Source organism: Coturnix japonica, unplaced genomic scaffold (assembly GCF_054131305.1).
Source record: "Coturnix japonica strain WE unplaced genomic scaffold, WE-NBRP24 Scf050, whole genome shotgun sequence".
Taxonomy (NCBI): domain Eukaryota; kingdom Metazoa; phylum Chordata; class Aves; order Galliformes; family Phasianidae; genus Coturnix; species Coturnix japonica.
The window spans coordinates 1,089,432-1,114,215 of record NW_028188953.1 but is presented as its reverse complement, the minus strand read 5'-3'; the positions used below and the strand labels follow the sequence as shown (position 1 = coordinate 1,114,215).

The 24,784-nt window shown below is 56.5% G+C and overlaps 4 protein-coding genes and 1 long non-coding RNA gene across 16 annotated transcripts; 3 read left to right on the top strand and 2 right to left on the bottom strand.

The window, feature by feature from the left end:
* Positions 1-806: 806 nt before the first annotated feature.
* Positions 807-10,748, bottom strand: BRD2 (bromodomain containing 2). Of its 8 annotated transcripts, none has more exons than XM_015878534.3 (13): positions 10,588-10,734; positions 5,751-6,051; positions 5,263-5,359; positions 4,749-4,886; positions 4,528-4,669; positions 4,235-4,443; positions 3,763-4,134; positions 3,552-3,680; positions 3,224-3,478; positions 2,936-3,141; positions 2,533-2,843; positions 2,322-2,444; positions 807-1,776 (listed from the first exon to the last, which is right to left on the bottom strand). In XM_015878534.3, exons 4-13 carry the CDS (start codon positions 4,857-4,859, stop codon positions 1,646-1,648), a joined length of 1,989 nt encoding a protein of 662 aa, XP_015734020.2. In that variant the 5' UTR covers positions 4,860-4,886; positions 5,263-5,359; positions 5,751-6,051; positions 10,588-10,734; the 3' UTR covers positions 807-1,645. The 8 variants fall into 8 exon arrangements, with proteins under 8 accessions (XP_015734020.2, XP_015734021.2, XP_085388891.1 ...); XM_015878535.2 differs by lacking the exon at positions 10,588-10,734 and adding an exon at positions 7,852-8,503; XM_085532765.1 differs by lacking the exon at positions 10,588-10,734 and adding an exon at positions 7,852-8,503 and having other exon boundaries at positions 2,936-3,102.
* LOC107321548 (class II histocompatibility antigen, M alpha chain) lies at positions 8,926-17,039 on the top strand. Of its 2 annotated transcripts, none has more exons than XM_085532924.1 (4): positions 8,926-9,066; positions 13,698-13,958; positions 16,418-16,699; positions 16,800-17,039. In XM_085532924.1, the coding sequence occupies exons 2-4, from the start codon at positions 13,754-13,756 to the stop codon at positions 16,934-16,936; spliced, it is 624 nt and encodes a 207-aa protein (XP_085389050.1). In that variant the 5' UTR covers positions 8,926-9,066; positions 13,698-13,753; the 3' UTR covers positions 16,937-17,039. The 2 variants fall into 2 exon arrangements, with proteins under 2 accessions (XP_085389050.1, XP_015734049.2); XM_015878563.3 differs by lacking the exon at positions 8,926-9,066 and adding an exon at positions 13,112-13,190.
* On the bottom strand, positions 15,627-16,149 carry LOC146752197 (uncharacterized). The gene is made up of 2 exons (XR_014940945.1): positions 15,848-16,149; positions 15,627-15,764 (listed from the first exon to the last, which is right to left on the bottom strand). It is a non-coding gene; the product is annotated as an uncharacterized LOC146752197 (long non-coding RNA).
* LOC107321545 (HLA class II histocompatibility antigen, DM beta chain) lies at positions 16,883-20,354 on the top strand. 3 transcript variants are annotated; one of them, XM_015878557.3, is made up of 6 exons: positions 16,883-17,016; positions 17,111-17,274; positions 18,277-18,558; positions 19,355-19,630; positions 19,703-19,816; positions 19,916-20,354. In XM_015878557.3, the coding sequence occupies exons 1-6, from the start codon at positions 17,006-17,008 to the stop codon at positions 20,209-20,211; spliced, it is 1,143 nt and encodes a 380-aa protein (XP_015734043.2). In that variant the 5' UTR covers positions 16,883-17,005; the 3' UTR covers positions 20,212-20,354. The 3 variants fall into 3 exon arrangements, with proteins under 3 accessions (XP_015734043.2, XP_085388991.1, XP_085388993.1); XM_085532865.1 differs by having other exon boundaries at positions 19,355-19,816; XM_085532867.1 differs by lacking the exon at positions 17,111-17,274 and having other exon boundaries at positions 16,889-17,016; positions 19,355-19,816.
* Positions 20,355-20,518: 164 nt separating this feature from the next.
* On the top strand, positions 20,519-23,626 carry LOC107321549 (HLA class II histocompatibility antigen, DM beta chain). 2 transcript variants are annotated; one of them, XM_015878564.3, is made up of 6 exons: positions 20,519-20,663; positions 21,450-21,731; positions 22,666-22,950; positions 23,027-23,146; positions 23,409-23,444; positions 23,528-23,626. In XM_015878564.3, exons 1-6 carry the CDS (start codon positions 20,555-20,557, stop codon positions 23,536-23,538), a joined length of 843 nt encoding a protein of 280 aa, XP_015734050.2. In that variant the 5' UTR covers positions 20,519-20,554; the 3' UTR covers positions 23,539-23,626. The 2 variants fall into 2 exon arrangements, with proteins under 2 accessions (XP_015734050.2, XP_085389013.1); XM_085532887.1 differs by having other exon boundaries at positions 23,409-23,626.
* The last annotated feature ends 1,158 nt before the right edge of the window (positions 23,627-24,784 follow it).

The following is a 24,784-nucleotide window of genomic DNA, read 5'->3' as shown; positions in this document are numbered from 1 at the left end:
ACATAGGGGTCGGTCCAGAGGCAGGCAGGTATGGGGTGCGGAGGCAGATATAGGGTCAAGAGGCAGGTATGGGGTGCAGGAGACAGGAAGGGGATCCAGAGGCAGATACAGGTCCGGAGGGAGGCATGGGGTCAGGAGGAAGGTATGGGGTCCAGAAGTAGATATGGGGTCAGGAAGGCACAGGGTCTGGAGGCAGGCATAGGGTCAGGAGACAAATATGGGGTCCAGAGGCAGATACAGATGCAGGAAGCAGATATGGGATCAGGAGGCAGGTACAGAGTCTGGAGGCAGATATGGGTCCAGAGGCAGGAATGGGGTCAGGAGGCAGATATGGGATCAAGAAGCAGATATGGGCTGGGAGGCAGATATAAGGTCCAGAGGCAGATATGGGGTCAGGAGGCAGGTATGGGATATGGGGTCATGAAACAGGTATGAGTGCAGGAGGCAGATATGGGATCAGGAAGCAGATATGGGTTGGGAAGCAGATAAGGGGTCCAGAGGCAGATATGGGGTCAGGAGAAAGGTATGGGGTCCAGAAGTAGATATGGGGTCAGGAGGCAGATATGGGATCAGGAGGCAGGTACAGTGTCTAGAGGCAGATAGAGGCAGGTATAGGGTTGGGAGGCAGATATGGGGTTAGGAGGAAGTTATGGGGTCCAGAAGCAGGCATGGGGTCAGGAGGCAGATATGGGGTCCCGGATCTGTCCCTACAAGCACAGGGTGGTGAAGCAGCCCAGCCAATGGCACCGTGTCACTCTGCCCCATCACTTGTCACCATCCAGACACCACAAAGCAGCAGCCCCAGCTCAACTCGAATAATATTTTCTTTATTTACACGTTAAAGAATCGAAAGGTCGGAGAAACCATACAGTAAAGATGAAAACACGGCTCTAAAGGGGGCTAATGGGGGAGTAGGAGGGTGAAAGAAGAGGGGGATGGGGGGGAGGGGGAAAAAAACAAAACCAAAACGAGTAGAAAAAACAATGATACAGTCAACGTAAAAAAGGGGGTGGCCCTCCCTCCCCCAATGGGAACATGCGGCGCTGCGTGCCGGGATGGGGGATATGGGGGGGCGAGGGGGGGGTTTATTATATACAGGGTGTGGGGGGGATGGGGGGGCCGGGCAGCTCCAATAAATTAAAACCCCTCCAGCTACAACAATGGGGTGGGGGCAAGTTTTGCCCCTTTTTTCTCTGCCTGGGTGGTTTTTTTTCCTTCTTTAAATGCTTCTTTATTTATTATTTTTATTTCTTTTTTTTTTATTAAAAACCCCAAAACCTGTTTTTTTTACCCCCCTCCCTCCCTACCCTCCCCCCTCCCCCACACTTTAGTTTTCCAGCCAACCCTAACACAACAAACAGTAAAACCTGCTGGGAGGGCATCAAACAACCCCCCCAACCCCCCCCTTATTTATCTGACCCCACATTGCGCCCTGGGGATGCTTGGGGAGCTCCGGTCACACCAGGACCCCCAACCCCTCTTTTTTAAACCCCCCCACCAAGGCTGAGTCCATGGGGCATCCCCTGTGGGCTCTATGGGGGGCTCTCAGTCCGTTCCACACCGGCCCGGTCCCGCAGAGCCGCTTGGGATGTTGCCCCTTTGTTGGTGCTGTGGGGTGGTGGTGGGGGTCATGGGGTGGGGGGGTTTAACCCGAATCTGAGTCGCTGGTGTCCGAGGATGAAGAGCTGGAACTGGAGCTGCTGGAGTCTGAGCTGGAGCTGGAGGCGCTGAGCCGTGAAACAGCCACCTGCTGAGCTGACTCGGGCTTCTCATTGGCTGCAATGGGACAACAGGATGCTCAGCATCATCACCATCATGTATAGAACCCCCCCAATCCCACCTGCCAACTTTGGACCCCCCCCAATCCCACTAGCCAACCTTGGATCCCCTCAATCCCACCAGCCAACCTTGGACACCCCTAATCCCCTCAATCCCACCAGCCAACCTTGGACACCCCTAATCCCCTCCAGCCAACCCTCAGACGCCCCCCAATCCCACCAGCCAACCCTGGACACCCCCAATCCTACCAGCCAACCTTGGACCCCCGCAATCCCACCAGCCAATCTTGGACCCCCCCCCAATCCCACCAACCAACCCCCAAGACACCCCCCATCCCACCAGCCAACCTTGGACTTCCCCCCCCCAATCCCACCTTGGACCCCCTCAAACCCCACCAGCCAACCTTAGACCCCCTCAATCCCACCAGCCAACCTTAGACCCCCCCCAATCCCACCAGCCAAACTTGGACCCCCCCAATCCCACCAGCCAACCCCCAGACCCCCCCCAATCCCACCAGCCAACCTCGGACCCCCACTGCTCACCCTTTTTAGGGGGTTTCTTAGCAGAGTTCAGCTGCCCGCTGACGTCCTGCAGCCTCTTCTCCAGCTCTCTTTTCTTCTCCAACGCCAGTTCCTCTTTCGTCTTCCCCACCAGCTTCTTCATGGCTGTGAGAGATCAGGTTCAGCCCCATGCTGGCCCAACACCCCCTTAGCAGGGCCCACCACCCTCCCCTTAGTGCAGCCCCCCACTCACTCTCACTGTAGGGTTTACGGGGTTTCTTCCTCAGGCAGGACAGCACGTAACGCTCCAGCTCACGCAGCGTGGAAGGTTTGAGGGTCTCAAAGTCAATCTCAATCTCTTCGGGGTTAGAATCACGCAGCGAAGGCTCCCGGGATTGGATGATGTGCACCACACGGCCCAGCTTCTCCCCAGGCAGTTTGTTAATATCCAGACTAAGCTGCCTTTTCTCATCGTACGTCATGGGTTTGCTTTCCTCTTCCTCCTCCGAATCATAGAGGGCAGGGGGAGGAGGCAGAGCTGTTTTTGCTGCTTTCTTTGAGTTCCTGCAGGAAAGCAAAGCACCATCAGGATAACAGAGCTTAAGAATCAACCTCACAACTCAACCATCCCCATCCTAAAATCAGACTGCACTCACTTGGAGCTGCCCCCGCCGCTCCCCCCACCGCCGCCCTTCTTGGCTTTGCGGAGCTGAGCCTGCCGCGCTCTGCTCTCGTCGTCTCCTCCTCCTCCTCTCCCTTTGTGCTTCTCCGATTTCTTCTTTTTCTTCTTCTCCCTCTTCTTTTTAGGTTTGGAAACGGGGCCCTGTGAGAGGGCAGCCAGCTGCTCGTGCACGGCCCGCAGCTGTGGGGGGAGACAGGGGGGGTTTGAGGCGGGCATGGGGAGCGGGCACAGGCAGCAGCACCAGCCCAGCTCCGGCCCTCACCTGCTCCTGCAGCTCTGCCAGGCGGTTGGCGCGTTCCTCCTCCGAATCAGAGCTCTCCTCGCTCTCTGATGAGCTCTCACTGCTGCTCTCGTCCTCATCATCATCCTCATCGTCTTCATCTTCATCATCTTCATCACTGGAAGATTCCTCAGAGGAAGATTTGGAGAGGGCTCCGAGCAGCGGGGCGGACACTGAGGGAGGGCTGGCGTCCTGCGGCTCATCGGGCATCTTGGCGTAGCTGAACTCAAACACATCCTGATAGAGAGGACACAGAGGGGTAAGTGGGGTGGGTTGGGGGCTATGGGGCTGCTGGGTGACCCTCACCCACCTGCAGCTTGCGGGCCATGGCCACCACATCGTGGTCGGGTGGGTTGTATTTGTAGCAGTTGGAGAACATTAACCGGACATCAGCGGCGAACTCCTGTGCGTCGTGGTAGTCCCGGTTCTCCATCTTCCTCTGTGGGGAGGGAAGGGTGTGAGCAAGTCATAAAACCCCCCATAGGAGGCTATGCCAACACCTACAGGGTTCCTAAGCCAACCTTAATGGTGCTGAGGTCCATGGGGTGTTTGATGATCTCGTGGTAATCGTGCAACCCCAGCGCCGAGGCATCGACCGGCTTGTAGAACGGCCAGGCATAGGCAGCATGTTTCTTGGAGAGCAGCTCCTTCAGGATACCATTGCAGTATTTCAGCTGCTCTGATAATTTGCCCTTTTTAGAGGTCTGGTGCTGCTGGGAATCCGGCAAGTCTTTCTTAGGGGGTTTAATGGGGCGGCCGCTCTCACGCCGTGCAGGGATTTTGGCCGCCTTGGCCTCCAGCAACGTGGCCGACGGGGAGGATTCGCCGCTGGTGGCGATGATGGCGGTGGTGGTGGGGGTGGTGGTGTCTGCTTTCCGCTTCACACCCTTTTTCTACCAAAAAACATAGGAAGGTTGATCAATATGAGGCTCAGCACAACCCAACACAGCTCAAAGAGCCTCCAGCTGTGAGTAATGAGATCCCATCTCCCACCTTGGCCACGGGTTGGGTGGGTGCGGGCGCAGCCAGCACAGCCGGGGCAGCGGAGTGCAGAGACTTGAGGAGCGGAGCGGAGATGACTGAAGGGTGGGGAATGTTGACGATGGTGGTTGCAATGTCAGGGCTTGGGGTGTACACAGCGGTGTGGGACACGGAGGAGACAGCTGGCACTTGCTGAGCAGCTGTGAGGCCTGCCAGGAGCGCTGTGGACAGGCAGAACCAGCCCCATTAGCTTCAATGCTCCACCTGAAGTGCAACCTAAAGAACCTTCCCCACTCCCCAGGTACCTGCTGCCCGTGATGCTCCCTTCTTGTGGCTGTTTTTGGCCACCGGGACCACGATCTCCTGCTCTTCTGGTGGCATTTGGGCCACCTTCTGGAGGAAGATCTTCTCCAGGGTTTGGGCCATCAGAACGATGTCATCTGTGGGCTACAAGGACAACCAAAACGTCACAGGATGCTAGAGATGATATCACAGGCCACAAAGCATTCACATCGCAGCCCCTCACCTTGTTGTAGATGTAGCAGTTGGTGAACATGGTGTTGAAGTCCTGCATGCACTCAGCTGCCCCCCAGTAATAGTTGTTCTCCAAGCGCCGTTTGATCGTCCCCATGTCCATGGGCTGCTTGATGATCTTGTGGTAATCCTGTACAAAGGGATGGAGGGACATTCAGCACCTCATTGGTGACCACATCACAACCTTCCCGGCCCCGTAAGCAGTGGTTTAGGACTTTTTAAGACCTCAACATCCCCCAAAGCATCAGGACGTTGACATGCACACAGATCCGTTCTCGCACCATGCATCAAAAGCAGGGCAAAGGGGTGCAAAGGGATGGTAAAAAAACAACACCTCCGGGTCTGGTCCCCGCCCGAGAGTGCCACCGTGCTGCTCTATAGGGACCTTTGGGTGCTCTTTGTAGGGTGCCTGCTCTATAGGGACAGCCAAAACACCGCTGTCGGCAGCATGAGGCGCAATGGGGGCCGCTAACGCTAAAGTAAGAGTAAACCTATGTGGAATTTACCTCTGGGCTTTAAATCCTTGGGCGCCACAGGTGCACGGGGGGCTGGCGTTTAATATTGGGGTCACAAGATGTCTTCTACAAATTCATGGATGGGAATCTGCAAAACGCATTTAGGGCACAAGAGATTAGGTGAGGAAACGTCCGGGTTCCCTCTAGAGCAGCTGCGTCACCTCACCCATACCCGTGCGGTGGCACTGGGAGGGGACAGCAGCTCTGAGGACATCAGGTCACCTACTTGGGGATGGGGTGGGCCTTCAGATCCCATAGGGTTGGGATTACACCCCTATGAGAGGGCGAGGCCAGCACAGCCCAGGCACCTGCAGCTGCATCTCTGTGGTGGAGCCCATAGAGGGGACAACGCCGTCCCTGTGGCACTCTCAGGCTGGGGACCTCGGCTCGGGGTGACCCTCAGCACCCATGGATGGGGGGGGGATAAGTTTGGGGACACACAGCCATGCTGGGGAACCCGTAGGATTAGGGCACGTTACCGGCAGACCCAGCTTGACAGCGTCGACAGGTTGACGGAAAGGCCAAGCGAACTGATGCTTCCACAGGGCTTTCATCACCACTTTGTGCAGGTATTGCAGCTGGTTGGTGACCCGGCCGGGCTTTTTGGGATTCGAAACTTCTGGAGGAGGGGGATTCGCTTGGGGGGTCTGTAGGGCCGGCACCGAGGCCATGGTGGGGCTCTCGAAGCCCTCGTAAAGCAGTGAGGGTTTGCGGATGCGTTTGCCCGGCGTCGATTCCGTTGCCAAACCCATAAGCCCGGCATTTCCCTCCCCCAGAATCCTGCAAGGGAGTAAAAGACATCATCAATGAGGACGGGGCCAACATTCCACCTCTAAAGTGCATAAAAACCAGCTTAAAATAACCCAAAAAGAAGATGGGAGCATATAAAAAAGGCGGTGCAAGGGGGCGATATCAGTGCCCAGTAGTTTTACTATGCTGGGTTATGACAACATGATAAGGCAGCACCCAAGCACTGAGAGCCCTGAGCTGGAAACACAACATTGGACACCAAATGTGTAGTGATAGGCGCTGAGTTTAAGTGGGAAACAAGGGTTGAAGCAGCTGGAGAAGCAGGGTATCTGTAGCACAAGGAAAATAAAGGGGGATGTTGAGCACTGAGGCTGCTTGAGCTCTCAGTGTGTTCCCCGTCCCACCAAGGACGTGGTAGGAATGACAAGGGAGGAAGGTGATAGAAGGACACAGTGGCCCCCATAGCAGTGTTCAAGGCTGGGAGGCCAGGGTGAGCTCCTTTAGTATGGGGACAGTGACCCTGAAGCAGCTCGGTTAACAGCAGGGCCCTATAAAGGCTGCCAGGCCCTTGTGATGCTGACCCCAAAAGAACAAGGGGTTGAGGGGTGGATAAATGAGGGTGGCCCAAGCAGGATCTATGGGGAAAGCAGAGCTGCCAGGTTCCCTGTAGGATCCCTGATAGAATTCATATGGACTGCAGAGCTGCCGAGTCCCCACATCCCTAAAGGATCAATAGGAATGGGACAAATAGGAACAAGCAGCAGATCAATGGGATTCAGCAAGCCCAGATCCAGACACAAACATCCCATAACACCGCACCCCAATCCCTGAGCAATGAAGGGACAGCAGCAGGGAGCCGCTGTATCCCTATATCCCTGACCCCAAACAATCTATGGGGATGATAAATAGGGATGGCCCGGTAAGATCCGGGTCCCATGCCTGTACCCAAAGATCCATGGGGATGCAGGGCCTACAAGTCCCTGTCCCTAAATACCGAAGGGAATGACTCTGTACTATGCACCTCCCCATGTCCCTATTAGGATCCATGGGGACAGCAGGTCCCCCGTAGGATCCACAGCCCTATAAGCAACTCGGTTGACAAATGGGAGGGCACAGCATGTCCCTAAAGGCTGCCAGGTCACCACGTCCCCAAAGTGCCCAAGGGACAAACAGCACTCAATGGGATACAACCGATATCAGGCGCAGAGCTTTAACACACACCAGCCCCATTACCCCATAGGGGCACGGGGAGCTGAATCCTGTCAGAACTGTGGGGACAGAGAGGCTGATGGAGGACTGAATCCTTTGATTCCCTATAGGACCGAGTCCTTGTGTCCCTGACCCCAAAGAATCGATGAGGACACACAGCAGATGAACACCGACAGATCTGTAGGATTCCCTATAGGACCGAGTCCTTGTGTCCCTGACCCCAAAGAATCGATGGGGACACACAGAGTAGAACAACAGCGATAGATCTGTAGGATCCAGCTCCCCACGTTCCCATTAGGATCCATAGGGACACACAGCAGATAAACAGCGATAGATCTGTAGGATCCAGCTCCCCACGTTCCCATTAGGATCCACAGGGACACACACCAGATAAACAGCGATAGATCTGTAGGATCCAGCTCCCCACGTTCCCATTAGGGACAGCGGGGCACGTCCCCATCCCAAACCAATCGATCCACGGGGATAATAAACACATAAACGCAAACGAACGAGCTCCAACCGGCCCCATACGGCCACCCCACAGCACTGCCATCCCTTTCCATAACTACTAACACCCCAAAACCCCCGGTCCCCATTCCTACCCCTCCCCATATCACCTACTTGCTCTGGGGATTCACATTCTGCAACATGCCGGCGGCTTCGTGCCCGGCCCTGGCTCCCGGCCTTCCTCCTCCACCTTCTCCTCCTCCTCCTCCACCCGCCGCCGCCTCCTCCGACGTCCCCCCCACTTTGCCCACCGAGCAGCGCCCGTTAAGGCAGCGGCCTTCGGCCGGGCATGAGGCGGCGGCTCCGGCCGGGCCCCGCCGCGCGCCCTCACATCAGCGGAGAAAATGGCGGCGGGGCCTAGATGGGAGACGGAGGCGGGGGGGGGGGGGGGGGGAGGTCTTCAAGCTCTCCGAGTCGTTCAGAACCAGCCGGGACGCCGCCGATATCGAGCCGGGAAAACCGGTGGGAAGCAGATGGATCCTCGGAAGGGCGGTGTGAGGCGGATGGAAGGCGGGCAGAGGGTGGATGGAAGCGGATGGTTCAGCGGGAGGGCTCCATCTTGGCTCGTAGGCCCCGAAGACGGATCGGTGCCGGAGGCCGCAGGCAGGGGTCGCTACGGAGGCCGGGGAGGGTCCGGTGGAGCCGTCCGGGAGCGCGAAGGCGGGGGTTGGGCCCGCCCGGTGGAGGATGGAGGCGGATTGGGGCCGCCCCCCAGCGCGCGCCGAGCCCGACCCGCACCGTCCCTTCGTCCCCACGAAATGGCGCCGCTCGGCCTGCCCCCGGCCGCCCTTATATAGACACCACCTGGATGCTGATTGGTGGGCGGGCGCGCTGACGTCAGCCACCCGCTTGCACCCGCCCCGCCGCTGCCTCATTGGGCGGCGGCGCTCACCGCGCTGCGCTCTGATTGGCCGACACACACGCCACTCATCCACTCCGCTCCCCCCCGCCCTTCCACCCACAGCTTGGGCTGTCATTGGTCGGCGCTGCCATTCCCGGCGCGGCGATTGGCTACCTCACATCACGTGAGGGCGGCGCTGTTGGCTGTTGTTGTCGCGCGCGAAGGTGCAGAGGGAGGGGGAGGGCTGAGGCGGGCGCCGCCATTTTGTGTGGCGGCGGCCAACGGGCGCGGGCGGTCGGGGGGCTCCGACCCTCCACCCAAAGGCTCATTAAGGATCTCAGCGGATCCCAATCAGTCCCAATGGGGCTCGTGGGGCTCTCTAAGCCGGCATTGGCCATCGGGCAGCGGAGCTGAGGCGGTCCGTGAACCGTGGGCTCGGCTGTGGTGAGGTGGTGAGCTGGGCCCCGGGGATCCTGAGGGGTCCTGAGGTAACTGCGGCCCTTAAGGCGGTGCTGGGGGGGTTCAGTGCCGCTCTATGGTGGTTCTGCGGCCCTCACACCGTCTCTATCCCTCCTCCATAACGATACGAGGGGGGGGTGGGGGGTTTGAGACCACCCTATGGCTATTCAGAGGTGCTCCGGTCCCCTCCTTTATATAGTAATATTAGAAGGCTTAAAGCTACTCCAAAGCAGCCCCACAACAGCTCTGTGGGGCCTCAATACCACCCCATAGCACTCAGAGCCTTCCAACCCCTGCCCCCCCTTATAAAACCAGTTTAAGGCCACCGTATAACAACACTGAGGTCTGAACCCCCCCCCATAACCCTCTATACGCACACACAGCGGTTCTATAGTCCTTAAAACCACCCTATAACGATCGTGGCACGATCCACAGCCCTTCCATAGTCCTTATAGCTTCTCAAGGCCATGCCATAACATAAAGAGCTCCTCTGCCTCCCCCATTGCTAACATAGAGGCTCAATGCAACCCTATAGCAATTTAGGGGCCCTCAGAGACCCCACACAACAATCCAGCTGTCCCCTAGGCCACCCCACACCGACCTTAAGGTGCTCAATGCCACCCTATACAACAACCCCACACCAATGCCACCCTATACAACAATCCCACAGCAATGCCACCTTATACAACAACCTTAGAGCCACCACAACCCCCCCATCTCAACTCAACGCCACCCCCACCCCCAATACAACCCCAAGCCGGGTTGTTCTTACCCCACACCCCCCCCATACCACTCCTATATACCCTATAGACACCCCAATACCTTACAACAAGCTGCTCAATGCACCCCCCATCCCCCCCCAAACAACCCCATGACCCATAGCCCCCCCCCCAAGTCCCCCCCTCCGGCCCCATATCGGACCCCAATAGGAGTTTATAGGGTCAGACCCCAATAGGGTTTACAGGGTCGGTCCCCCCCAATCCCCCAATTCCCCCCCCCCCCCCCCCTCCGGCCCCATATAGGACCCCAATAGGGTTTATAGGGTCGGTCCCCCCCCCCCCGCCCCCCAAGTCCCCCCTTCCAGCCCCATATCGGACCCCAATAGGGGTTTATAGGGTCGGACAAACCCCCCAGCCCCCCTATGACCCATAGTCCCCCCTCCGGCCCCATATCGGACCCCAATAGGGGTTTATAGGGCCGGTCCCCCCCCCCCATCCGGCCCCATATCGGACCCCAATAGGGTTTATAGGGCCGGTCCCCCCCCTATGACACAGCACTTTCCATCCCCCCTCGGGGCCGCCCCCGCGCGAACACCCAAACATGGCGCTTTTCGCCCCAAAAACGCGCCCTCTCAACAAAAGCGGCGCCGCCCATTGGTCGCCCGCCCGCCGTCCTCGCTTCCGATTGGTTGTTGAGGCGGAGGTGGGGCGGGATTAAGGTTTGATTGACAGCTGGCGCTCACGTGGCCTGCCCCCCCCATTGGGTCTTTTGGGTTTAAAAAAGAAGATAAAATCATTAAAAAAAGGCGGATTTTTTCCATCTTTACTCACCTGAGCCTCTTCTACGTGCATCCACGACCCCCATCCGGGTACCATCCTGTCGTCCCCCCTTTAAAACCCCTTTTTTGGGGCAAAAAAGCAAAAAAAACATCCCAGGGCAGAAAAAGGAGCCACGAGCTACGTCAGCTGCTTGGCGATTGGTCGCTTCACGTCACGTGATTCCCCCCCCCTTTCCCACGCCGCTTCGACGGCCCCATTCATGGAACCCGGGCGGCTCCGCAGGGTCCTAATGCCGCTCTAAAGGGGCGCATGCGCAGTATGGGGGTATATGGGGGGAGGGGTTGCTGGAGAGCTGCTGTGGGGTTGTATTGCATTGCGAGGGTGCAGCCGTGCAGACGGACGGCGTTGTGAGGCTGTAGGATCCCCTGGCATTGCAAGGGTGCACCTACATTGCAAGGGTGAGCCTATGGGAGTGCCTTACATTACAAGGGTGCACTTACATTTCAAGGTTGCGCCTATGGGAGTGCCTTACATTGCAAGGTTGCACCTATGGGAGCGCCTGGCGTTGCAAGGTTGCACCTGTGGGGTTGCCTTACATTGCAAAGTTGCACCTATGGGAGCACCTGGCATTGCAATGGTGCACTTATGGGGGCGCCTGGCATTGCAATGGTGCACCTATGGGCACGCCTGGCATTGCAATGGTGCACCTTTGGGAGTGCCTGGCGTTGCAAGGTTGCACCTTTGGACGCTTATATCATTGCAAAGGGTGCAGCTGTGAATGGCATTGCGAGGGTGCACCTACATTGTAAGGTTGTGCCTATGGGAGTGCCTTACATTGCAAGGGTGCACCTATGGGGTTGCCTTACATTGCAAAGTTGCACCTACGGGGTTGCCTTACATTGCAAGATTGCACCCATGGGGTTGCCTTACATTGCAATGGTGCACCTATGGGGTTGCCTTACATTGCAGTGGTGCGCCTATGGGAGTGCCTTACATTGCAAGGTTGCACCTATGGGAGTGCCTGGCGTTGCAATGGTGCACCTATGGGAGTGCCTTACATTGCAAGGTTGCACCTATGGGGTTGCCTTACATTGCAAGGTTGCACCTATGGGGTTGCCTGGCATTGCAATGGTGCACCTATGGGGTTGCCTTACATTGCAAGGTTGCACCTATGGGGTTGCCTTACATTGCAGTGGTGCATCTATGGGAGCGCCCGGCGTTGCAGTGTTGCACCTTTGGACGCTTATATCATTGCAAAGGGTGCAGCTGTGAATAGCATTGCAAGGGTGCACCTACATTGCAAGGTTGCACCTATGGGAGCGCCCAGCATTGCAATGGTGCACCTATGGGGTTGCCTTACATTGCAAGATTGCACCTATGGGAGCACCTGGCGTTGCAAGGGTGCATCTATGGGAGTGCCTGGTGTTGCAAAGTTGCACCTATGGGAGCGCCTGGCATTGCAATGATGCACCTATGGGGTTGCCTTACATTGCAGTGGTGCACCTATGGGGTTGCCTTACATTGCAATGGTGCACCTATGGGGTTGCCTTACATTGCAAAGTTGCACCTATGGGAGAACCCGGCATTGCAAGGTTGCACCTTTGGATGCTTACTTATATCATTGCAAAGGGTGCAGCTGTGAATAGCATTGCAAGGGTGCACCTACATTGCAAGGTTGCACCTATGGTGTTGCCTTACATTGCAAAGTTGCACCTATGGGAGCACCCGGCGTTGCAAGGTTGCACCTTTGGACGCTTATATCATTGCAAAGGGTGCAGCTGTGCAAGGCATTGCAATGGTGTATCCATAGCAGCGTACAGCATTGCTATGGGCGCACCTATGGGCGTGCCTGGCGTTGCAAGCGTGCACGCGTGGGGCTGCATGGCATCGCGGTGGTGCTTGGCGTTGCAAGGGTGCTCCTATAGCGTTGCAAGGAGGCGTGCGGCGTTGCAGGGGTGCATTGCAGAGCGCCGTAGCCGCCTTTAGGGCTGTGCAAAGCCGGCATTGCAGCGCTTGCAGCTCGGAGGGGCGCATTGCAGTGCGGTGCATTGCAGTGCGAGCAGCTATTGCTGCAGAGTGTGCAATGCACGCTCCCTTTGGCCTCAAATCCCAACTTTTAGCCCCAAATCCCACCCTTTGCTCCCCTAAAGAGGTACTTTTGCATACAAAACACGTTTTGACCACCAAAATTAACGCTTTTCCACCCCGAATCCCTCGTAAAGGCAACATCCGCGCTGGGATGAGACGCTCCATTGATCTGCACAGCCCACTCGTTCTCTGCTTCGTTAATTAGCGCTGCTTGTTAATTGCTTGCGGATGGTTCAGCGCCTATCACAACCTCGGAGCTCCCCGCTGTTTTTTTCTACCTAGCAACAAGTGACGCACGTTAACTGCGGAGCTCGGCCATTGGCTGAGCAGCACGATGGCCTCTTATCACTGCGCTGGTGTTCCCCGCAGATCTATTCTGCCTAGCAACCGCTGACGCGCAAGGGTTCCCTGCGGGCTTGTTCTGCCTGGCAACCGCTGATGCGTGCAGCCGCGAGGCACGGCCATTGGCTGAACTGCTGCCGGCAGCAGAGGAATGGGGGCTGCGAGCGGTCGCGGGGCGCTGGTGGCAGCGCTGCTGGGGGCGGCCCTGGGGAGCGTCAGAGCCGGTATGGGGCGGGGGGGGCATAGGGTGGGCATGGGGTTGTGCCAGGTGTGTCCAAGGTGTGTGTGTGGGGAGTGCAAGGGACTGTGCAAGGAGTGAATGGTGCACCGGGGCAAGGGTGGGGATGCGCTGGTGCAAGGAGTTGTGCATGGGGTGTTTGTGCATTGATGCAAGGGGAGGGTGAGCACGAGGGGGCATGCACGCGTGCAGGGGGCTGTGCATGGTGTGGTTGGTGCATTAGTGCAACAGGACTGAGTGTGAGTTTGAGGGTTCAAGGGGTTGTGCAAGGGATGCGTTGTGCTTTAGTGCAAGGCGTGCACTCGTGCAAGGGGCTCTGAGCATCAGTGCAAGGAGGCTGTGCAAGGGGTGGCTGGTGCATTAGTGTGAGGAGTGTGAGCAAGTGCATGCACGATGTACACGCAGTGAGTGTGCATGCAGCAGACGTGTCCATGCACAGTGTGTGTGTGTGCCTGCTGTGTCCCCCTGTCCCACCCCCTGTCTGTGCCCGCAGAGCCATCGCTGCACACCCTGTCCGAGGTGCTCTTCTGCCAGCCGGACACACCGACAATGGGACTGTCAATGGCCTTTGACTCAGAGCAGCTCTTCTCATTCGACTTCCCCAAGTGGCAGTGGCTGCCGCAGCTCCCCGATGCCCCCTCGTGGCCCTCAGGCATCGAGCAGCGCGACGAGCTGAATTTCGACACGTCGCTGTGCCTCGACCTGCTTCATGTACTCAACCAGATCGCCAGCGGGCAGATGCCTGAAGCCGCTGGTGGGTGCTGATGTCCCACCCTATATCCCCGCTGATGGGTCCCCAACCATGTGCTCTCAGGGATGCTGACCCCTACGGACATCCCCATTGATTCATTTCCCATAGATATCCCCATTTGAACCTGTCCCCACTGATGCATCCCCAATGGACACCCCTATTGATCCTGTCCCATTGATGCATCCCCAATGGACACCCCCTATTGATCCTGTCCCATTGATGCATCCCCAATGGACATCCCTATTGATGCTGTCCCCATTGATGTATCCACAATGGACATCCCAGATTGATCCTGTCCCCATTTATACAATCCTCGTAGACATCCCCTACTGATGCTGTCCCCATTGATGCAACCCCCATAGACATCCCCATTGATCCTGTCCCCATTGATGCATCCCCATAGACATCCCTATTGATGCTGTCCCCATTGATGCATCCCCAATGGACACCCCCAGTTGATCCTGTCCCTATTTATACAACCCTCATAGACATCCCCTATTGATGCTGTCCTCATTGATGCAACCACCATAGATGGCCCTACTGATGCTGTCCCCATTGATGCAACCCCCATAGACATCCCCATTGATCCTGTCCCCATTGATGCATCCCCATAGACATCCCTATTGATGCTGTCCCCATTGATGCATCCCCAATGGACACCCCCAGTCGATCCTGTCCCTATTTATACAACCCCCATAGACATCCCTATTGATGCTTTCCCCATTGATGCAACCACCATAGATGGCCCTACTGATGCTGTCTCCATTGATGCAACCCTCATAGATGTCCTCAGTTGATCCTGTCCCCATTGATGCAACCCCCATAGACATCCCAATTGATGCTGTCCCCAAGGATGTGTCCACATTGATGTGTATTCCCAATGGACATCCCCAATTGATCCTGTCCCCATTGATGCATCCTCAGTGGATGCCCCCAATTAATGCTGATCCCACTGATGCTGATCCCAAGGCTGTGTCCCTATTGATGTGTTTCCATTGATGCCTCTCCATTGACATGTCCCCATTTATGCCTCTCCAATGACGCCTCCCTACTGATGCATCCCCATTGATGCTTCCCCACTGATGTGTCCCCATCGATGCCTCTCCATTGATATATCCCCACTGATGCCTCCCTATTGATGTGTCCCCACTGATGCCTCCCTACTGATGTGTCCCCACTGATGTGTCCCCATTAATGTCGCCATCGATGTGTCCCCACTGATGAGTCCCCACTGATGTGTCCCCACTGATGCATCCCCATTGACGTGTCCCCACTGATGCCTCTCCATTGACATGACCCTACTGATGTGTCCCCATTGATGTGACCTCATTGATGCTTCTCCATTGACACATCCCTACTGATGTGTCCCCATTGATGCCTCTCCATTGACGCGTCCCTGCTGATGTGTCCCCATTGATGTATCCCCACTGATGCGTCCCCACTGATGTGTCCCCACTGATGAGTCCCCATTGATGAGACCCTGATGCCTCCCTACTGATGTGTCCCCATTGATGTGTCCCTACTGATGCGTCCCCATTGATGCCTCTCCACTGACGTGTCCCCACTGATGTGTCCCCACTGGTGCCTCTCCATTGACACATCCCTACTGATGTGCCCCCATTGATGCCTCTCTATTGATGTGTCCTCACTGATGTGTCCCCACTGATGTGACCCCATTGATGTTTCCCCACTGATGCCTCTCCATGGACACCTCCCTAATGTTGCATCCCCATTGATGTGCTCCCATTGATGCATCCCCACTGACTTGTCCCTACTGATGTGTCCCCATTGATGTGACCCCATTGATGCCTCTCCATTGTGCCTCCCTATTGATGTGTCCCCATTGACACGTCCCCACTGATGCATCCCCATTGATGTGTCCCTATTGATGCCTCTCCATTGACGCCTCCCTACTGATGCATCCCCATTGATGTCCCCATTGATGCATCCCCACTGATGCCTCCCTACTGATGTGTCCCCACTGATACCTCTCTATTGATGTGTCCCCATTGATGCTTCACTACTGATATGTCCCCATTGATGTTACCCCACTGATGTGTCCCCACTGATGCCTCTCCACTGACATGTCCCCATTGACACATCCCTACTGATGTGTCCCCACTGACGTGTCCTCATTGATGCCTCTCCATTGACACATCCTACTGATGTGTCCCCATTGACGCGTCCCCACTGATGCCTCTCCACTGATGCATTCCCACTGATGTGTCCCTACTGATGTGTCCTCATTGATGCCTCTCCATTGACACATCTCTACTGCTGTGTCCCCATTGATGTGTCCCCATTGATGTGTCCCCATTGACGCGTCCCCACTGATGCCTCTCCATTGATGCATCCCCACTGATGTGTCCCTACTGATGCATCCCCATTGATGCCTCTCCACTGACATGTCCCCACTGATGTGTCCCCATTGACTTGTCCCCATTGACATGTCCCCCCCACAGGCATCCCAGTGGCCGACATCTTCCTTCAGCAGCCGCTGCAGCTGGGCTACCCCAACACCCTGGTCTGTATGGTGGGCAATGTCTTCCCCCCAGCCATCACCATCAGCTGGCAGCGGGATGGCATCCCCATCACCGAAGGCATCACCCACCTCACCTACACCCCCGTTGATGACCTGGGCTTCATGCTTTTCTCCTACCTGGAGGTGACACCGCGCTCCGGTGATATCTACTCCTGCATTGTCACCCGTGAGAGGGACAACACCTCCGTGGTGGCTTATTGGGGTGAGTGGGGACGACATGGGGGGTGATGCTGTGTCCCAGTAGCGATGGCTGATTGGGGCGAGCAATGGGGACGTGGGGACAATGCTCTGTGTCCCCACAGTGCCACAGAACCCCATCCCTTCCGATGTGTTGGCCATGGCGGTGTGCGGCGCGGTGACGGCGTTGGGCATCCTGCTGGCACTGCTGGGTTTGGGGCTGCTGGTGTCTGCCCGTCGGCGCAGTAATTGGGGAAAATAGGGACAGGGGGGACACCCACCCCGTCCTCATCAATGTCCTATAAGTTGATCCCTCAACGACGTGGGAACAATGACGGCGATGTAATTAAAACCCTTTGTTTGCATTGCGGCGTCCTCCTTTGTCCCTACTCTGGGAAAGGGTGGGGATTAATGGGGTTGGGCGTTGTCCCCACAGCCTCAGGTGGCAAAGTCTGATCCCATTGTACCTCCCATGGGGTGACGTGGGGGGAGGAGGAAGAGATGGCACAAAGAGGATGAAGGCTGCAACACTCCCGATGGGGCCGACGGGTTTTGGGGTGCTGGGGGCAATGGCGCTGGTGCTGAACTGTGGGGCAGCAGGTAGGATGTGGAGCAGTGTGGGGTTTATAGGGCGAAGCATGGGGGTTTTAGGGCGGAACATGAGATTTTAGGGTACAGAGTGGGGCTTTGGAGTGCAGCACGGGGTGTGTCATGTATTCATAGTGCACAACATGGGGTTCTTGGGGTGCAGCATGGATTCTTAGGATACAACAAGGGGTTTTGAGGTACAGCATGGGGTTTAGGGGTGCAGCATGGATTCTTAGAGTACAAGAAGGGGCTCTGGGGGTACAGCATGGGGTTTTGGGGTGCAGCATGAATTCTTAGGGTACAACAAGGGGTTTTGGGGTACAGCATGGGGTTTTGGGGTGCAGCATGAATTCTTAGGGTACAACATGGGGTTTTGGGGGTATAACGTGGGCTTTTGGGGGTACAACATGGGGATTTGGGGGTGCAGTATGGATTCTTAGGGTGCAACATGGGGATTTGGGGGTGCAGTATGGATTCTTAGGGTACAACATGGGGTTTTGGGGGTATAACATGGGCTTTTCGGGGTACAGCATGGGGTTTTGGGGGTGCAGTATAGATTCTTAAGGTACAACATGGAGCTTTGGGGTACAGCATGGGGTTTTGGGGGTGCAGTATGGATTCTTAGGGTACAACATGAGGTTTTGGGGGTATAACATGGGCTTTTTGGGGTACAGCATGGGGTTTTGGGGGTGCAGCATTGATTCTTAGGGTACAACATGGACTTTTGGGGGTACAGCATGGATTCTTAGGGTACAAGAAGGGGCTCTGGGGGTACAGCATGGGGTTTTGTGGTGCAGCATGAATTCTTAGGGTACAAAAAGGGTTTTTGGGTTACCTCATGGGGTTTTGGGGTGCAGCGTGGATTCGTAGGGTGCAAGAAGGGGTTTTGAGGTGCAGCATGGATTCTTGGGGTACAAAAAGGAGTTTTGGGGTTACAGCATGGGGTTTTAGGATGCAGCATAGATCTTTGGGGTGCATCCCCATTGCTGTGCCCACCCCGTGCCCCAAACACAGGTGCCTTCGTGTTGCACATGGCCAGCTCCTGCCCGCTGCTGGCCAATGGCTCCCTGGGGGGCTATGAGTTCACCGTGGCCTTCAACAAGAACCCACTGCTGTGCTACGACCCCGATGTCCAGCGCTTCATTGCCTGCGATTGGGGGCTGCTCCATGACTGTGCCATTTTGCTGGCTGCTAGAATCAATAATGACACCACCTTGGTGCAGCGTGCAGAGGCGCGGAGACAGGCGTGCACCGAGCTGGCTACACAGTTCTGGACACACACAGCACTGCGCAAGAGTGAGCACTGCTGCATGCAAGTGGAGAGTTGCAAATGGGGGGTGTTGCAATGGGGTGATGCACTGCTGGGCATTGCATGGGAATGTTGCAAAGGGAATTGCATGAGGACATCACACAGGGGGTCGGATGGGACGTTGCATGGGGATATCCCGAAGAAATGGAGTGGGAGGTTGCAAAGGGATGTTGCACGGGGACTTTGCACAGAGCATTGCAATGGGATGCCATGCAAGGAGTTTGCATAGGGAATGCACAGGGACATTGCATGGGAATGCAGCATGGGATCATTGCACATGGAAATGCAAAGAGGCATCAAAAGGGGACATGGAGCAGGGGCATTGCAAAGGGACACTGCATGGGGACACTGCATGTGGTCATTGCATGGGGACACTGCATGGGGATGTTGCATGGGGTCATTGCATGGGGACAGTGCATGAGGACGTTGTATGGGGTCATTGCATGGGATCATTGCATGGGGACACTGCATGGGGACATTGCATGGGGACACTGCGTGGGGTCATTGCATGGGGACATTGCATGGGGTCATTGCATGGGGACATTGCATGGGTCATTGCATGGGGACACTGCATAGGGATGTTACATGGGGTCATTGCATGGGGACACTGTGTGGGGACATTGCATGGGCACACTGCAAGCAAACTGAGTGGGAGATTGCACCAGGACGTTGCATGGGGACATGGCATAGTGTGGTGCACCTGCATGATGCACGGGGACTGTCCCACCTGCAGGGTGACAGAGGGGACCATCCCCAGCTCTGACCATCCCCCCTTTGCTGCAGCACCACCCCAGGTCCGCATTGTCCCCGTCCCCATCTCCAACAACCCCGACACCGTCCAACTCATCTGCCACGTTTGGGGCTTCTACCCACCCTCAGTGACCATCCAGTGGCTGCACAACGGCCTCGTGGTGGCCTCAGGTGACACCAAACTGCTGCCCAGCGGGGACTGGACCTACAGGACACAGATGAGCCTCAGGGCCAGCACTGCAGCAGGGAGCACCTACACATGCTCAGTGTGGCACCCCAGCCTGGAGCAGCCAATGCAGGAGGACTGGAGTGAGTTTGGGGATGGGGATGTGGCACCTTCACCCCACAGCCCCCCCATGGCTCATTGTGCTGTCCCCACAGGTCCCAATTTATCCCTGAGGACGATGGCGATGGTGGCAGTGGCGGCCATGGTGCTGACGTTGGGGTTGGTGGTACTCAGTGCTGGGATATTCAGCTTCTGTCAGCGGCCACGGGGTGAGGGATGGGGACAGGGTGCTGGGGACGTGTGTGACAACGAGGGTCTGGTGTCCAGCATGGCATGTCCCACCTCATTCATCATCTTCTTTATGGCAGGTCCTGGTGCCGGTCCCAGTCCCCAACATGATGCAGGTTCTGATTCCAATCCTGGTACCCAAAATGATCCTGGCCCAAGTTCTGGTCCCCATCCTGGTCCTGGACCCCATCCTGGTTCTGGTCCCCATCCCAGTTATGGACCCCATCCTGGTTCTGGTTCCCATCCCAGTCCTGGTCCCCATCCCGGTTCTGGACCCCATCCCAGTCCTGGTCTCCATCCCAGTCCTGGACCCCATCCTGGTTCTGGACCCCATTCTGGTCTTGGTCCTGGTTCTGCTCCTGATTCCTATTCCTGACCCTGCTTCTGGTCCCAAACCTGGTCCCCATCTTGGGGGATGTTTGGGGACCTCAATGACTGGAACTCCCATCTCCCAACACGGTAACCCCAAACTTGGGGTGAGGGGCTCTCACTCCCCAATAAAACCATCTGCAGCCCCAACCTCGCTCCGATTCTTCGTTCCCACATTGGGTGGGTGGGGGTCCCAGTGCTCCCAGTGCTCCCAGAGCTTCCAGCCGTCTATGTCCCGTAAGCGTCGGCTCCTCTGCATTCTGCTCCGGTAACAGATGACGCTGCTGCTGCGCCGCCTCTGATTGGCTGATCATTGCCCTCATCCCAGCCCCATATCCGTGAAGGGGGGGATGTGGGGTGGAGGGAGCAGAAGGGCCACCCCCCTCCTGCACCCCCCCCCCGCTCCCCCCACCGCGATGTTGCTGTTATTGGGGCTGCTGCTGGGAGCTCGGGGGGCAGGTGGGGTTTTGGGGTTGGGGTGGTTGGAGGGGATGCTCTGCTTTATGAGACTCTTGGGGGATGGGGGGGAGAGTGGGGTCTCTGCTTTATGGGACTTTGGGGGGGTCTCTGCTCTATGGGATTATGGTAGTGGCTTGGGGGGGGGAGGCTCTGCTTAATGGCATCGTGGGGGGGGGGGGGGCATTGGGGGGGTCTCAGCCTTATAGGAAGTTGGGGATGATTTGTGGGGGTCTCAGCCTTTGGGGTATTGAGGCCACTTTGGAATCGTGGGGTCTTCTCAGCCCTTAGTACCCTCAGGGAGGGCTTTAGGGTGGGCTCAGCCTTTTTGGGTTAGTGTGGTCATTTTGGGGGGGAGGGTCTCAACTTTATGGGTTGTTGTGGAGAGTTTGGAGGGGATCTGAGTTCTGAGGGATATTGGGGACAATTTGGGGGATCTCAGCCCTTTGGAACTCAAGGGAATATTTGGGGGCAATGGGGTTTTGGAACTCAAGGGAGGATTTGAGGGTGATGGGGGGGGTCTCAGCCTTTTGGGTTGCTGGGGATGATTTGGGGATGCTCAGCCTTATGGGATGGTGGGGGCACTTTGTGTAGAGCTCAGCTCTATGGGATATTGGGACCACTATGGGGAACTTTCAACCCTTAGGACTCCAAGGGAGGGCTTTAGGAATCTCATGGGATTCCAGTGTTGAGCTCAGCTCGCCGTTGTGTCCCCATGGGGACCTCAGGGTGCTTCGAATGGGGATGGGGTCAACTGCCTGTGCTGCCATCTGTCCCCCCCCAATGCAGGAGCCTTCGTGATGCACGTAGCCAGCTCCTGCCCGCTGGCAGCCAATGGCTCCCTATTGGACTTCGAGCTCACCGTGGCCTTCAACAAGAACCCCTTGGTGTGCTACGACCCCGATGTCCAGCGCTTCAATGCCTGCGACTGGAAGCTGCTGCAAGGCGCGGCTGAACAGATTGCCATTGCCCTCAATAATGACAGCACCTGGGTGAAGCGTGCAGAGGCACGGAGACAGGCATGCAGCAAACTGGCTGCACAGTTCTGGGCACAGACGGCGCTGCGCAGGAGTGAGCTTTGCAAATGGGGCTGCTGCATGGGGGGGTTGCATGGAGATGGCATTGCATGGGGGTGTTGTTGCATGGGGTGTTGCATGGAGATGGCGTTGCATGGGGCGTTGCAGGGAGATGCTGTTGCATGGGGCGTTGCATGGAGATGGCATTGCATGGGGATGCCATTGCATGGGGATGGCGTTGCATGGAGATGGCATTGCATGGGGTGTTGCATGAGGCGTTGCATGGAGCGTTGCATGGAGATGGCATGGATGGGGATGATGCTGCATGGGGGTGACATTGCATGGGGATGACGTTGCATGGGGTGTTGCATGGAGACATTGCATGGGGATGGTGTTGCATGGAGCATTGCATGGAGATGGCGTTGTGTGGGGTGTTGCATGGACATGGCATTGCATGGGGTGTTGCATGGACGTGGCATTGCATGGACGTGGCATAGCATGGACATGGCATTGCATGGGGCGTTGCATGGAGATGGTGTTGCATGGTTATGGCGTTGCATGGGGTACTGCATGGAGATGATGTTTCATGGGGCGTTGCATGGACATGGTGTTGCATGGGGCGTTGCACAGGGACGACATTGCATGGAGATGGCGTTGCATGGGGTGTTGCATGGGCATGGTGTTGCATGGGGTATTGCATGAAGATGGCATTGCATGGGGTGCTGCATGAAAGATTGTGTTGCATCGCGCATTGCATGGAGATGATGTTGCATGGGGCGTTGCATGGGGATGTTGCATAGCAGTGATGCATAGGGTGTTGCATGGGGGTGTTGTTGCATGGAGGCATTGCACAGGGCATTACATGGGGTTCTCAATCAGGGGGCTGTTGCTTAGAACAGTTGCATGAAGAATGGGGCAGGGACCATCCCCATCCCCTGCTGATCATCATCCCCATCCCATTCTGCTCACCATCCCTGTCCCCACTCCAGCTCAGCCCCAGGTCCGCATCATCCCCTCGCAGACAGGGAACCCCAGCATGCCCATCCGCCTCACCTGCCACGTGTGGGGCTTCTACCCCCCAGAGGTGACCATCGTCTGGTTCCACAATGGGGATATGGTGGGGCCTGGAGACCACTCACCCGTGTCATCCATCCCCAATGGGAATTGGACCTACCAGACACAGGTCACCCTTTCGGTGGCCCCGAAGGTTGGGGACATCTACACGTGTTCAGTGCAGCACGACAGCCTGGAGGAGCCCCTCCTGGAGGACTGGCGTGAGTTGGGGTCCAGGGGGTGGCATAGGGATAGCGGTGTCCCTGCTGGCTGTCACTGCTGTCTGTGTCCCCACAGGTCCTGGGTTGACTCTGGAGGTGACGCTGATGGTGGCTGTGGCTACTGTAGTGATGCTGTTGGGGCTCAGCTTGCTCCTCGTTGGTGTCCACTACTGGCGGGCCCAACCCCCTGCCCCAGGTGGGTGAATGGGAGGGACCCTGAAGGACTCCATGGACCTCTAGGAGGGTCTCTGTGGGGTTCCTATGGGTCTCTATGGGTTGCTGTGGATCTTTCTTTTCTCTACGGGTCCTTATGGGTCCCTCTGGGGTCTCTGTTGGTTCCTATGGGTTGGTGTGGGGTCTCTGCGTGTCCTTCAGTTAGTCTCTATGTGTCCCTATGGATCTATGTGGTTTGTTATGGGATAAGAACCCCACTCACCCCCATCCTATTTCCCCAACAGGTTACACCCCGCTTCCTGGTCACAACTACCCTTCAGGTAACACATCCCCAACCTGACCCTGTCCCCACTGCCATCAGTGAGGGCTGAGTGACCCCATCTTTCACCCCATGTCCCCGCAGGCAGCATCTGATGGACACCTTCTGTCACCAGCTGTCCCTGCGTGTCCCCATCCCTGACCCTGAGCCGTGGTGCTGACATTAAAGACACTCTGCAGCCTCTGTTGGTGTCTCCGTGGGCTTTTGGGATCAGGGTGGTGTCACCGTGGAGAGGTTGGGTTGGGGTTCGTGATGGTGACAGTGAGCAACATCTTGCTGCAGCTCTTGGAGGGAGCAGGAGGGGAGCCAGGAGTGCTGCTCCAACAACAGCCCTTGGTGCTGCTGCCACCAGGGTTACTGCTGTGCTGCCCTTATGTGCTCCGTGGAAGAGATGAGCTTCAACATTGCCTCATCTCACTTATTTGGTTCTGAAGCCTTCAGTTGCTATTGGCTGTGGCACATTCAGTGCAGTGTGAATCTCTCTAACAGACATAACTGTCTCAGTGGAACTGTAGGGGCTGGGAGGGATTCCTGGAGCTGACAAGGTGCTGTTGAGAGCAGAACCAGGCAGCCCAGCATGCTCAGCACCACAGCCAGGTGAGGCTGACAGTTCAGTTATGACTGTGTGTGCAGCTGGTCACCACTCAGCCTCCCCCATTGCAGCTCCCCATGTCCCAGTTCCCCCATCCCCATTCTCACGCTGTCCCATTGTCACCCTGCCACACCATTGCTGTGTGCACTAAACCTTTATTGCCCCCCAGAAAGGTCCTTATTGTAAACCACCTGCACCCGCTTGTCGCGGTGTGAGCCCTTGGCACTGTTCTTCACTGCTGTTGGGGCACAGGATGGGGGCAAAGACTCAGCACTGCTGGCACTAAAGAATGGAGGGCGAGGGGGATGGATGGGGGATGGGGGGCTGCACCCCTGCCTTCCAGTTATCAGCAGAGATGCAGCATCAGTGTGTGGGAATCAAACGTTGTTTCTGCATTTAGAATAAGATAAGAATATTTTATTTCAAGGTCTCACGATAGAAGTGAAGCAGTTTGTAGTTAATAGGTAGAAGTCATAGGTACAAAGACTGCAGCTCCTGTCTGTCCAAATGTCTGAAATAGAACTAGTGATTTTTGGTGCTGCACAAATAAGACCTGAGTAATAAAGGATCCAAAGAGAAAAGTCAGGACATACCTGAGGATGTGCCTGAAGAGATATCGGGAAGGACTGGAATCATCCTCCCCCGGGCTCTTTGTGTAACAAAGGCCTCTGGGACAGAATGGAAGCTTTTATCAGAGATTCCGTCCTTATCAAAGATTACTGAGGACAGTTCCAATAAATGCAATGCAG